Here is a 14,556-nt window from a genome sequence, read left to right as displayed (position 1 = left end):
TTCAGTCCTCAGACGGGAGTAATCAACAAAATTTATAAACCTATTTCACCATATACTAGGGTAGCATTAGCTAGCATAGCATAGTGGCTCTAGGATCGTCCACAGGGATAGGTTTTCAAATTACAACTGATATTAGTTCAAAAATTGAATTGGTGCTTTTTCTTTTCAAGGTTAGCTTTAAAAGAAAACATAAGCATGTGTGAAAAGGTTGGTTTTAAGTGAAATAAAAAATAAAGTAACTGAAATTACTTACAAAGAAAAGTGCTTCTTGGAGTTTTAAATCACTAGGCTCAGGTTCCTTATACAAAAAGGGAGATTCCAGTCACTTGGATCTTTTCCTTGCATTTGGGATTTAACATATAGTTATTTCTCGAACCAGTGTGGTACAGATGCTTCCCCTTAATGGTTTCAAACACTAAATCCTTATCATTGAATCATCTTGCAATGGTTCATACCTCTCACCTAGTATTGGCCATTCAAGGTGATCCTTAACCTTGGATTACCCGTCAAAAGCTCGCAAGAGATAACTAATGGATATCTCCTGGGAGTCCAAAATCTTACTAAGTGTTGGCTATTCTAGATAATCCTACCTTTAAACCACCTCCCAGAGGCTCGCAAGAGATAAACTAGTGGATCTCAATGGACGTAGTCTACTTGCCTTACCAAGTGTTAGCCCAGGTGCTTTTAAGTTAACTAAAAAGATAAAAACCATTAACGGGTCACACTTTCTCTTCATTAAAAACTAAAACAACAAAACTTCTACTTTTGTATCCGGAACCTTACCTAGCTTCCTTCACTCCAAGAAACAAAAAGCTTAGCCACTCATCCTCTAGGAAAACATCCTCAGAGTTTGATTTGCTAGAAATAAAAATAAAAGAGAAAACAAAAATGAGAAGGTAAGGCAGAGCAGAGCTCTGTGTATTACTTTCTGAAAAACTATACAAAGTTCATCTCTCCGAAAAACTCCCCCCGAGATCTTTTTTAAAAGAAAATTATAATAGATATTATATAGAGAGGCTATTCACCCCTCTTGCTAACTTCCCAACCAAGAAAACTTGTCATTGGTGCGTTACAGGGAGAAAATAGGGATTTACACACAAAGAGCAATTGAAAATAAAGGGAGAAAGTGGTACCTCCTGAGTGGAATAGAGTCTGAATTGTATAGGAGAAACCAAATAATTCAAAAAACAAAAAAAAAAATAATGAGTAGAGGAAATAAATAAAAATATGCCAAGTATACTAAAAAATAATGGATATGTATTACTTTAAGAAAGTACAATATGAAATATGCACAAGTAATACATCCAATCCCAGTATATAAAACATAAAAAACATGGGATTAACAGTTCTACAATAATAAGTAAATACAAAAAATAGATAGATGATCAGGTAGTGGTGGGAGGATCATGTGGAGATGATGGCTCTACTTGGTCTCTTGAGTACTCTGGATAGGAGTCTCGACCTCTACTATAGTAGTCTCCTCATGAGGCATAGTCTACTCTACTGGAGTAGCCTCCTCTAATGGAATAGCTTGCTCAGTTGGAGCAACCTTCTCAGATGGAATAGCTTGCTCAACTGGACTAGCCTCCTCAGATGGAGCTAGAGGCTCTGATGGGCCAGTCATATCATGCTCAGGTGGTGGTAGAATACCCAAATGCTGTTGTATCTGACTAAGGATGGCAGTATGCTGGGTTTGCATGGCAATAAGCTGATCCTGATGTGCACGTATGACTGCCATCTACTGGAAAAGAACACCTTAAGTGGTGCTCAATGTCTGCAATGTATGACATAGGCCTCTAAACTCTAAATTGGCTATGGTGATAGAGGACTCAGATGGAGGAAGTGATGATGTAGTTGGTACAACTGGTAGAGCTTCAAGAGTGGTAGGAAGAGCAAAAGATGTAGCCTCAGGCGTGGACACTATAGAAGGTGCTATAGGGGCAGGTGGTATGATCTCTGTAAGTATCTTAGCCTGCTGTGCCTGTGGTGGCTGCTCATCCTATGGTGGCTCTGGAGGTGTTGGCATATCTGGGGCTCTTGGAGGTGCAACATAGACCATCAAATGATTCCATTTGTCAAGAGTGAATAGCTCTCAAAAAATGCAGCGACGCTCAAGTTGAGGCTCGGAAACATAGCCCAAATGCTCTAATATCTGACAGAGCAGCGTAGGAAAAAGCAATGGAATGGCATCTGCTCTCTGGAGCTTCTTCCTGTGGACCTTCTCTTCAAAGTGGAGAAGAGAGGCCATAATCAAATGATGAGGGCCAAAGTAGAAACCCTCTTATATCTGAAATAAAGCCCCAATATAGCTCATCTCCTTTGCACCATATGCTGAAGTGGAAATATGTTGGAGCGCAGCACCACATCTACAAGAAGCATCCGAGGTGGAAGCTCCTTCCTAAGAAGAAATGAGCGTGTAGAGGCCCCCCCTGGACAATATACGGACCATGTCCATTTGAGAAAAATGAGACCACTCTTTGATATCTGCTGGACTCTCAGGCTCATATGGACTATGCAGGGCCACTGCAATGTGTCTAGCTCCAAGGATACCATGGCGTCCATCAATAGTGAAGTGGATGACATTAGGATTCCGGACGGGATGAGTAGTCATAGACTGATAAAAGTCTAGTGCTACTCTGGGATAGAAGAAGTCCCTAGGAGTCATCAGGTTCTCCAAATGGTATCTCTGCAGTACGCGGAATGAAACTCTAAGCTCCGGCTGCTGTTTGAAAGTCTCCATATCAAAACATAACTCGAAGTGGAATGGCATTGAGGGTAATGTTCAACATGGTTGGGAGGAATAGTTGAGGAAGGAAGTATTGTTTATAATGCTAAGTTATAAATGGTAATTTAGTTACTTTTTGTGTAAATTTAAAAAAAAAATTGAATACTCTTCATGGTTATTAAGGGAAAATTCTCAAAATGAAATGGGAGAAATTAAATTTTTGTCTTTTTACTTGACTTAGAGTTTGTATTATGCTTATTAAAGTTGATGAATTGTTGAAACTTTTATTGAATTCAACCTTATTTCTTCTACTTTAAACTTACCACACACTATGCACACTAGGTTCCGATTATAAGATGAAAAACTATTTCACCCCTTGACTTAGGAAATTTTAGACTTGGTACCTTTGACCTTATTTTAATAGTGTTGAGACACCTTAGAAAAGGCCAATGAGCCTTTGATGTTTACTTGCCTTAAACCCGAACAAGGTCTGAGGGGTATATGGTGAAAATCTTTAAAACCTGGTGCCCTAAGCCTTCATTGGTTGGGATTCACCGACCTCAATGCTCGTTACAAGGGTGAATAGGTGAGTTTAACATACTGTAGGTGCTTGGGTATTGAATTCCAATCTCAAAAGTCTGGGGTAAAATCCGAGGAGTTAGTGGTCGAAAGATCCTTGAAGCTTGATGCCCTAAACCTTAATTGGTTGGGAGTCATCGATGGACCCCCGTTACATGGAAAATTTAGAAAAGAATACCTTTAAGCTTTGTACTCCTACAAGAAAAAAAAAGTGTGAAATAAATGAGGTGCGTTCTTAGCCTATTGAAAGTTGTCAGTTTGCTAAGATTTGAAAAAGAACTAGGTTGGGGGAGAGATTAGTTCAACATACTATATTTGGAAACTAATAACTAACACTTAGATTTTTGTGGAAGAGTAAGGATTGACCCTTTGGGAGTGGAAATTCTTTTAAAGCTTAAATTTGCATAATGCCTTCTCTTTATGAATTGTGATTGAGCAAGTTATTTGATAACTCTTGTTGAAGTTTGAGTTTTATATCTTTAATGTTCCATGTGAGAGTATGATCATCATGCCACTTGAAATTTTTTGGAGTGATCAGCATGATGTTGTAAATTATAGTACTGTTTATTTTTATTTTTCTCTCCTTCATTGCTAAGGAACTAGCACCATGTCGGTTGGGGGGAGTGATTACTACTCAAAAAGTGCTATTTTATAGCTTGTAATTAACTCTTTTAAACACTTTTGAGTAGTAGTTATTACCTTTTAACTCAATTGGCATGTTAAGGACCCTTGTAATCGTTTATAATCAAATTGTGTTATGTTTTGGTATTTTTCATAGGTTTTTTATCACCAAAACAATCCAAGAATGAGGGAGATCTTTGTATAGTTCATGGCAAACCAAGTTGAAGCTCAAATTCATGAAGAAACTAAGCTTTGGAGCTTCAAAACCCTTTGCCAAAGCCAAATGAGGATGCAAGGAAGAAAATCATAGAAGAAATCAACCATCCAGCAATTTCGCAAGTTGTGGAATCCAACTTGTGAAATTTTCGCAACTTACGAAATAGGAAGAGGGAAGGAATCGTTGCAGGATAGAGAGTTGATTAGTTGCAGGACAATTTTGCAAATTGTGAAACCACAATTTCAACTTGCGAAATGGACAATTTCAACTTGCAAAATTTTCGCAAGTTGCGTTTGAACTTGCGAAATCCACCTGTAATATGATATATTTGTGCACCAACTCCGTTTGATCTTTATCTTCAGATATTTGTGTGTAAATCCCTATTTTCTCCTTGTAACCCACCAATGACAAGTTTTCTTGGTTGGGAAGTTAGTAGGAGGGGTGAATAGTCTCTCTATATAATATCTATTGTAATTTTCTTTTTTAAAAAAAAGATCTCGAGGGAGTTTTTCTGAGAAATGAACTTTGTATAGTTTTTCAGAAAGTAATACACAGAGCTCTGCTCTGCCTTACCTTCTCTTTTTTTTCTCTTTTATTTTTATTTCTAGCAAATCAAACTCTGAGGATGTTTTCCCAGAGGATGAGTGGCTAAGCTTTTTGTTTCTTGTAGTGAAGGAAGCTAGGTAAGGTTCCAAATACAAAAGTGGAAGTTTCGTTGTTTCAGTTTTTAATGAAGAGAAAGTGTGACCTGTTAATGGTTTTTGTCTTTTTAGTTAACTTAAAATCCCTTAAAATCACCTGGGCCAACACTTGGTAAGGCAAGTGGACTCCGTCCATTGAGATCCACTAGTTTATTTCTTGTGAGCCTTTAGGAGGTGGTTTAAAGGTAGGATTATCTAGAATAGCCAACACTTGGTATGCTTTTGGATTCCCAGGAGACATTCATTAGTTATCTCTTACGAGCTTTTGACGGGTAATCCAAGGTTAAGGATCACCTTGAATGGCCAATACCAGGTAAGAGGTATGAACCATTGCAAGATGATTCAATGACAGGGATTTAGTGTTTGAACCCATTAAGGGGAAGCATCTGTACCACACCGGTTCGGGAAATAACTATATGTTAAATCCCCAATGCGAGAAAAAGATCCAAGTGACCGGAATCTCCCTTTTTGTATAAGGAACCTGAGCCTAGTGATCTAAAACTCCAAGAAGCACTTTTCTTTGTAAGTAATTTCAATTACTTTATTTTTGGTTTCACTTAAAACCAACTTTTTCACACATACTTATGTTTTCTTTTAAAGTTAACCTTGAAAAGAAAAAGCACCAATTCAGTTTTTGAACTAATATCAGTTGTAATTTGAAAACCCATCCCTGTGGACGATCCTAGAGCCACTATGCTATGCTAGCTAATGCTACCTTAGTATATGGTAAAATAGGTTTATAAATTTTGTTGATTACTCCCGTTTGAGGATTGAAATCAAAGCACACCAGTTAATTGAACACCAATCAACAAGGCATATACTAGCTGGGCACGAATCAGTATTTGTAATAGATTTCACCCAGTCTGATCGATTATGATAGTTTAGTATCATTATCGACGTAGAGCGCACTTATACGATCGGTCACATTATTGCCCTTTCTGATTTTCATCACAAACCATACCCGATCAAATAATTCTAGACAGTTCAGTTTTGGTTTCGGTGTAGATTGGACCTATACGCTCGATCATGTTGTTGTCCTTACTGGATTTCATCCCAGACTACCCAATTTGATTGGTCATGATAGTTGAGTTTCATTTTTTACGTAAACCACATCTATACAATCATTCACGTAGTTGTCCTATATGGCTTTCGTCAATGTTGACACTTGATCCAATCAGTCACCACAGTTTAGTACCATGAGAACGTAGACCACACCTGTACAATCGATCACATCATTGTCCTTACTAGTTTTGGTAAAAAATCGTACCTGATTCGATCGATCATGGGAACTAAGTTTCATTTTCACTATAGATCGCATTTGTATGATCAATCACATAGTTGTCATATCTAGTTTTCATCAATGACGACACCTGATCTAATCGGTCACGATAGTTCAATGCCATGAAAACATATACCACACTTGTACGATCGATCATGTCGTTATCTTATCTGGTTTTCGTCAAAGACTACACCCAGTCCAATCGGTCATGAAAATTTAGTATCATTTTCGACATAGAATGCACCTATAGGATCGATCACGTCTTTGTCCTTTCTGGTTTTCATCATAGACTACGCCCATTCAAATAATTCCCAACAATTTTGGTTTCGGTATAAACCAAACCTATATGTTCGATCATGTTGTTGTCCTTACTGGTTTTTTCATAGACTGTAGTTGATCCGATTGGTCATGGCTGTTGAGTTTTGTTTTCGGCGTAAACCTCATCTATATGATTAGTTGTCCTATTTGGTCTTCATCAATGTCAGCACTTGATGCGATCGATCACGACCATTTACTATCATGAAAACATAGACTACACTTATACGATCGATCACGTCATTGTTTTGTATGGTTTTCATCACAAACTGCACCTAGTTTGATCGATCATGACAGTTTAGTATCGGTTTCGGTGTAGAACACACCTATAAGATCAACCACGTTGTTGTCCTGCCTAATTTTCACAATAGACTGTGTTAGGTCAAATAGGTCCTGATAGTTCTGTTTCGGTTTCGACATAGATAAGACCTATATGATCGGTCACGTTATTGTCCTATCTGGTTTTCATCACAATCCGAACTCGGTCAGATCGGTGACAATAACTTTGTTTCGTATTCAGTGTAGATCGCATCTATACGATTGGTCACGTAGTTGTCATATCTTATTTTCATCATAATCAGCAACCGATCCAATTGATCACAAAAGTTTAGAATCATTTTTAGCATAGACTGCACCTATACAATCGATCATGTCGTTATCTTGTCTAGTTTTCATCACAGACCACACCTGATCAGATAGGTCCTAATAGTTCAATTTTGGTTTCAGTGTAGACCAAACCTATACAATCAGTCACATCATTATCCTGTTTTATTTTTATCACAAATCGTACCTGATCTAATTAGTCACGATAGCCCAATATCGTTTTTGACTAATAACGCACTTATACCATCGGTCACATAGTTGTCATATCTGATTTTCATCATAGATTGCACCTAGTCAGAAAGGTATCAATAGTTCAGTTTTGGTTTCAGCGTATACCAAACTTAAAAGATCAATCACCTCATTGTCCTATCTGGTTTTCGTCACAGATAATACCCGGTTCGATCTGTCAGGTAGCTTAGTTTTGTTTTTGGCGTAGACTGCATCTGTACGATTGGTCACATCATTGTCCTATTTGATTTTTATCCCATACCACACCAAGTTAGATAAGTTCATACCAATTTCAGTTTCAGCGTATACTTGACCTATACGATCGCTTACATTGTTCTCCTATTTAGTTTTCATGATAGATCGGACCTGATTTGATTGATCATAGCAGCTTAGCCTCATTTTCGATGTAGACCGAATTTGTATGATTAGTCACGTAGTTATCCTTTCTAGTTTTCATCATAGTCAGCACCCGATCTGATCAATCATGAAAGTTCAATATCGTTTTCGACGTAGACCACACTTGTAAGATCGATCACGTTGTTGTCTTTTCTAGTTTCATCACATACCACACTCAGTTAGATAAGTCCTGATAGTTCAGTTTTGATTTCAACGTGGACCAAACTTATACGATCGGTCACGTCATATTCCTATCTGGTTTTTATCACAGATCATACCCAATCCAAATGGTCACGATACCTCAGTTTCACTTTTGGCTTAGATTGCATTTGTACGATCAATTGATTCGCTATCCTGTATAGTTTTCATCATAGACTACACCCGGCCAGATAGGTCCCAATAGTTCATTTTCGATTTTGGTGTAGACTAAACCTAAATGATCATTCACATATTTATCTTATCTAGTTGTAGACCCTCAATTTTGTCCCTCGACATTGGCATTTATCCTTCGGGTGTCACATCCACCCATCGTTCGCATATGGCACCACTAGGGCCCCTTTTGGGCTTAGTCGGTGTCCGAGCCTCGTGTGGGTTTGTCTGTGGTCCATTGTGGTGCATATGTGGTTCATTTTGGAGGGTCACCATGGCCATTTTCCTAGTCATTCACATCACGCTATAGGAAGGAAGTGGGGTCATCCCGATGTTTTAGCTTAGTTGGAGTTTATAGGGGCATGTTGAGGTTCGGAGCACTCAGGCTTGTTTTGATCGTATCTCTCTCATCCAAACTCGGAATCAAGAACCATTTCTTTTTATGGATTCCTTATTCTTCCAGGAACATTCTGTAAAATTTTCAAAATTTTTTGCAACCGGTCGGCTGGTTGGCAGCCGGTTCAGCCGATTCATCGAGTCAGCCGGTGTAGAACACTGATTTTTGGTAATTGTTTTGATCATATCTCCCTCTTCCGAACTCAGAATCATGCACCGTTTTTTTCATGGATTCCTTAATCTTCTAGGAACATTCTGTCAAATTTTCAAAATTTTTTGCCATCGGTTCGACCGGTGGGCATCCGGTTCGTCTGGTTTAGCCGGTTCATTGAGTCAGCTGAGGTAAAACACTAATTCTAGTAATTTTGGGGCCCAAATCCTACATGGCTCAGGCCTGTAAGCTCCAGATTGGTTTTGGGAAATGTTGTGGGTCCATTTTGGGCCTTGGTTTGGGTTCCTTGCAGCCCACCACGAATCCATATGGATTCTTGCTGGTGAAGCAAGTTGAAAGCTGAAGGGAGTGAGCTGGCCTTGTAAGTTTAAGAGATGTAATGAGGGGTGTGGTTCCCATGTTGATGAAGGGGATTTTGGTGCTGAAGGGGAAGGAACCTAGGAGGCTCAAATGCTGAGAGGGGTATGAGTATAAAAGGTGGGAAGAGAGGAGAGCAAAGGACCTTTTGGCATTTTTGAGAGAGGGGAAATTTTGCTGGTGAGATAAGCAAAAAGGTCAGGAGCATCTTCTGAGTTGAGAGCGTGGGGGAAAGCTTCAGCACTGTGGTTTCTTTGAAGAGGAGAATGACAGCATCTTAGTTTTGGGAGTCATCATTGGCATACACGGATCATATTTCGTGGAAATTCTGAGGTAAGCATGCTGAATTTTCTTTGCTGACAGTTTATCTTCCTCGTCTTCATATGTTTTTCTCCTTCCTCATCATCTTTTCTTCCCTTTGATATGAAGATTGTATTGCTTGGGTGTGGATAATAAAGGCCACACATGATTGTTGTTGATTGATTATGAATGGTTTAGGAACTTTCTGACCGAATTTGGGATTTTTTATCAACCGGATGAACCGATTGGGAACCTGTTCAGCACCATAATTGGCTGCCTCTGTCAGCCATGGGGAACACCTGCCTTTCTTGGTCTGGTTCTCACTCATCCGGGCTCAGAATTGAGAACTGTTTCTTTTGTTTGCTTCCTTAATCACTTAGGAAACTTTCTGATCAAATTTTGGATTTTTTATTAACTGGATGAACCAGTTGGGAACCGGTTCAACCGGTTCAGCACCATAACTGGTTGCCTCTGTCAGCCATGGGGAACACCTGCCTTTCTTGGTCTGGTTCTCACTCATCCGGGCTCGGAATTGAGAACCATTTCTTTTTTTTACTTCCTTAATCACTTAGGAACTTTTTGAATAAATTTGGGATTTTTTGTCAACCAGATGAACTAGTTGGGAACTGGTTCAACCGGTTCAGCACCATAACTGGCTGCCTCTATCAGCCATGGGGAACACTTGCCTTTCTTGGTCTGTTTCTCACTCATCCAAGCTCAGAATTGAGAACCATTTCTTTTGTTTGCTTCCTTAATCACTTAGGAACTTTCTGACCAAATTTGGGATTTTTTATCAACCGGATGAACCAGTTGGAAACCGGTTCAACCGGTTCAGCACCATAACTGGCTGCCTCTGTCAGCCATGGGGAACACCTGCCTTTCTTGGTCTGGTTCTCACTCATCCGGGCTTGGAATTGAGAACCATTTCTTTTGTTTGCTTCCTTAATCACTTAGGAACTTTCTGACAGAATTTGGAATTTTTTATCAACCGGATGAACCGGTTGGGAACCTGTTCAACCGGTTCAGCACCATAACTGGCTGCCTCTGTCAGCCATGGGGAATACCTGCCTTTCTTGGTCTGGTTCTCACTCATCCGGGCTCGGAATTGAGAACCGTTTCTTTTGTTTGCTTCCTTAATCACTTAGGAACTTTCTGACTAAATTTGGAATTTTTTATTAATCGGATGAACTAGTTGGGAACCTGTTCAACCGGTTCAGCACCATAACTGGCTGCCTCTGTCAGCCATGAGGAACACCTACCTTTCTTGGTCCGGTTCTCACTCATCCGGGCTCGGAATTGTGAACCGTTTCTTTTGTTTGAATCCCCACTCATTTAGGAGTTTTCTAGAAAAATTTGGGAATTCTTCTCAATAGGTTGTACCAGTTGAGAACTAGTTCAACCTGTTCTGCTGGAGGACTTTAGGTAGCCCTCGATTTCGGCATTTTTTCGAGCCCTTATCCATTGGGGTTCAAACCCATTTGCTATAGGGCACTTGTGAGCCATCTTGAAGGTTTAATTCAGTGTCTGATTTCAGTTAGTATGGGCAATTTTGAAGTTATGGGTGGTGTGGTCAGGGTAAGTCTAGTTTGATTTGTATGACATTTGGGGAGTCCATTACCTGATCTCAACTAGCTTTCTTCCTTTTTGGAACAAAATTTGATACTTGATTTTGAATACATGTTGCGTGGCTGACTCACCCTTTGCTCTAGCACGTGGCTAGGGACCACAGGTATGCATCGTTGGTTTTGATTGTTGAATCATATGCATGCATGGGGCTTAATCCTGAATGTTTGTTACATGTTTATCTGTGTTTGGCTGACCTTTTATACAGCGCATGGCTGGGGACCACAGGTACGCACCCATTGTTTTGGGTTGGTTGAATTCATATGCATGCCAAATACCAATTAGGATTGTGTGATTCATGACATCTATTTAGCCTAGGGTTTCATCTTTGACCCATATGCTCCCACATACCCAATTCATTAGTAGAGACCGAGTTCCGGGCCTAGAGGGGTGCTACCTCGCATGAGGTACCTTCCCAATGGGTAACCTGATCCCCAGACCCAGAATCTAGTTTTCGCAGACCGCTTTTTTTCCATACTAGGGTCATTAGGGGTTTTGGTTCTTACTTAATTTTCCCCATTTTAAAAATAAAAATAAAAAGTAAGTGGCGACTCCATACAACACCGTTCCTTACCGGGGGCGGGTTTTTCAAAACTAGAAAACTCAACTTTTTCATTCCTTCTTTTCTTTTAATAGCCGGTCCGATGGATCGGGTGAGGGTCCATACTAGTTTTTGTCACAAACCGGACATGGTCCGATTGGTCATGGAAGCTCATTTTCATTTTCAACGTAGACCGAATGGGTACAATCAGTCACTTAGTTGTCCTATCTAGTTTTCATCACGATTGACACTTAAGTCAATTGGTCACGATAGTTCAATATCATGAAAACATAGACTGTACTTGTACAATTGGTCATGTTGTTGTCTTGTCTATTTTTTGTCACAGATTGCACCTAGTCTAATTAGTCACGACAATTCAGTGTCTGTTTCGGCATTGAATGCACTTGCATGATTGGTCAAGTAGTTGTCCTTCTGGTTTTCATCACAAACCCCACCTGATGAAATAAGTCTTGATAGTTCAATTTCAGTTTTGATAAAGACAAGACTTATACGATTGATCACATCATTCTCATGTTTGGTTTTCATCAAAGACTTGACCTAGTCCAATCGTTCATAGCAACTCAATTTCATTTTTGGCATAGATTACACCTCTACGATCAGTCACATTGTTGTCCTATCTAATTTTCATCATTGATTGCACCAAGTCCAATCAATCATGATAGTTTAGTATCCTTTTTGGTATAGAATGCACCTGTATGGTTGGTCACATCATTTTCCTGTATGGTTTTCATCACAGACCACACTTGGTCATATAGGTCCCACAAGTTGAGTTTCGATTTTGGCGTAGACCAGACCTATACGATAGGTCACGTCATTGTCTTATCTAGTTTTCATCACAGATCAAACTCGATCTAATCGATTACAACAACTTAATTTTGTTTTCGGCATAAACCACATTTGTACAATTAGTCATGCAAGTATCCTATCTGATTTTTGTCACATTCGGCACCCGATTCAATCGGTCATAACTATTTAGTATCGTTTTTGGCATAGACCACACTTGTAGGATTAGTCACATTGTTGTCATCTTTGGGATTCATCAGAAATTGCACCTGGTCAGGTCAATCACAACAATTTAATATAGTTTTTGGTGTACAATGCATGTGCACGAGTGGTAAAGTCTTTGTTCCGTTTGATTTTCATAATAGACTGCACCTGATTAGATAGGTCCCAAATATTTAGTTTCGATTTCGACATAGACCAGATCTATACGATCTGTCATGTCATTGTCCTATCTTGTTTTTGTCATAGACCAAACCCAATCCAATCGGTCATGAAAGCTCAGTTTTGTTTTTAGCATGGACTGCATCTGTACAATCAGTCATGTAGTTGTTTTATCTGGTTTTTATCTTATTCAACACCTGATTGATTACTACTCAAAAAGTGTTATTTCATAGCTTGTAATTAACTCTTTTAAACACTTTTGAGTAGTAGTTATCACCTTTTAACCCAATTAAAGTGTTAAGGACCTTTGCAATCATTTCTAATCAAATTGTGTAAGTTTTGGTGTTTTTGTTAGTAATTTGATCACCAAAGCAATCCAAGATTGAGGAGAGTTCTTTGGAATCCATGGCAAAGCAATGGAAAGGTCAGAAACATGAAGAACCAAAGTATTGAAGCTTTAAAGTCCTTTGCTATAAGCAAATCCGGAATGCAAGGAGGGGAAGCAAAGAGAAATCTAACATGAAGCATTCTTGATAACAGTCATGTCAGCCACTTTTGGAGCACTTCCTAGAGTTCAATTTATGTATACTAAATGTCATTTCGAAGCTCAGGAAGTCAACAATCCAATGCTTCAAACGGTGAATGATTCGGAGTTGAAATGAAGGAGTTACAGCCATTGGAAACTGATCACTCCAAGTTAAAGGCAAATTTCACACGGCTGCAAAATCAGCCTTGGGCTGCGAAATGTTGTCCTTTTTGCTGCAAAATTTCATAGCCCTCTTGCACGCATAGTTGCAGTGTTCTCCTGAAGCTTCCCGATATTTGCAACCGACATTTTGAGATATTTTGCTTTAGATATTTGATGTCTAAATCCCCAAACTCTCCTTGTAACCCACCTATCATAGGATTCCTTAGTCTTTAAGTAAGAACAAAGGGTGAATAACCTCTTATATATAGTTTGTAATTTTCTTTACACAAGCATGAATGATCTCGGGAGCTTGTTCTTGGAGACAACCTTTTGTATAAGGAAGAAAGATATTTTACAGAGCACTTGCTCTGTTTTTCCTTCATATTTTTGTTTTCTCGTTAGTTTTCTTTCTAGCCAATCAAATTCTGAGGATTTTTCCTCAGAGGATGAGTGGCTAGGCTCTTTGTCTCTTGGAGTGAAGAAATCTGGGTAAGTTTCCTCATGCATAAATTGGAAGTTTTGTTGTTTTAGTTTTTAATGAAGAGAAAGTGTGACCCGTTAATGGTTTTTATCTTTTTAGTTAACTTAAAACGCCTTAAAATCACCTGGGCCAACACTTGATAAGGCAAGTGGTCTCCGTCCATTGAGATACACTAGTTTATCTCTTGCGAGCCTTTGGGAGGTGGTTTGAAGGTAGGATTTTCTAGAATAGCCAACACTTGGTAAGCTTTTGCACTCTAAGGAGACATCCATTAGTTATCTCTTACGAGCTTTTGACGGGCAATCCAAGGTTAAAGATCACCTTGAATGGTAAATGCTAGGTGAGAGACATGAGCCATTGCAAGATGCATCAGTGAGAGGGATTTAGTGTTTGAACCCATTAAGGGGAAGCATCTGTACCACACGGATTAGAGAATTAACTATATGTTAATTCTCTAATGCGAGGAAAAGAAACAAGTGACCGAAACTCTCATTTTTGTATGAGGAACTTGAGCCTAGTGATCTAAACTCCAAGAAACACTTTTCTTTGTAATTAAAACCAGTTACTATTATTTTTGGTTAGCTTAAAACCAATCCTTTTTCAAACATCTTTATGTTTTCTTTTAAAGCTAACCTTGAAATGAAAATGCACCAATTCAGCTTTGACTTAATATCAATTGTGGAGTGAAAACCCATCCCAATGAACGACCCTAGAGCCACTATGCTATGCTAGCTAAGGCTATCCTAGTACATGGTGTAATAGGTTATAAATTTTGTTGAT

General features: G+C 39.0%; 1 protein-coding gene across 1 annotated transcript in view; it reads left to right on the top strand.

Moving 5' to 3' along the window:
* Positions 1–1,814: 1,814 nt before the first annotated feature.
* LOC117913243 (putative acyl-coenzyme A oxidase At3g06690) overlaps positions 1,815–14,556 on the top strand; it is a 54,618-nt gene continuing 41,876 nt past the window's right edge. The window contains 1 exon segment of the mRNA XM_034828201.1: positions 1,815–2,043. Within this exon segment, the coding sequence (XP_034684092.1) occupies positions 1,815–2,043 (229 nt within the window).

The sequence above is a fragment of the Vitis riparia genome, chromosome 4 (genome assembly GCF_004353265.1).
Source record: "Vitis riparia cultivar Riparia Gloire de Montpellier isolate 1030 chromosome 4, EGFV_Vit.rip_1.0, whole genome shotgun sequence".
Classification (NCBI taxonomy): domain Eukaryota; kingdom Viridiplantae; phylum Streptophyta; class Magnoliopsida; order Vitales; family Vitaceae; genus Vitis; species Vitis riparia.
Note: the sequence above shows the minus strand (reverse complement) of the source record. Positions and strands in the feature narration are given on the sequence as shown.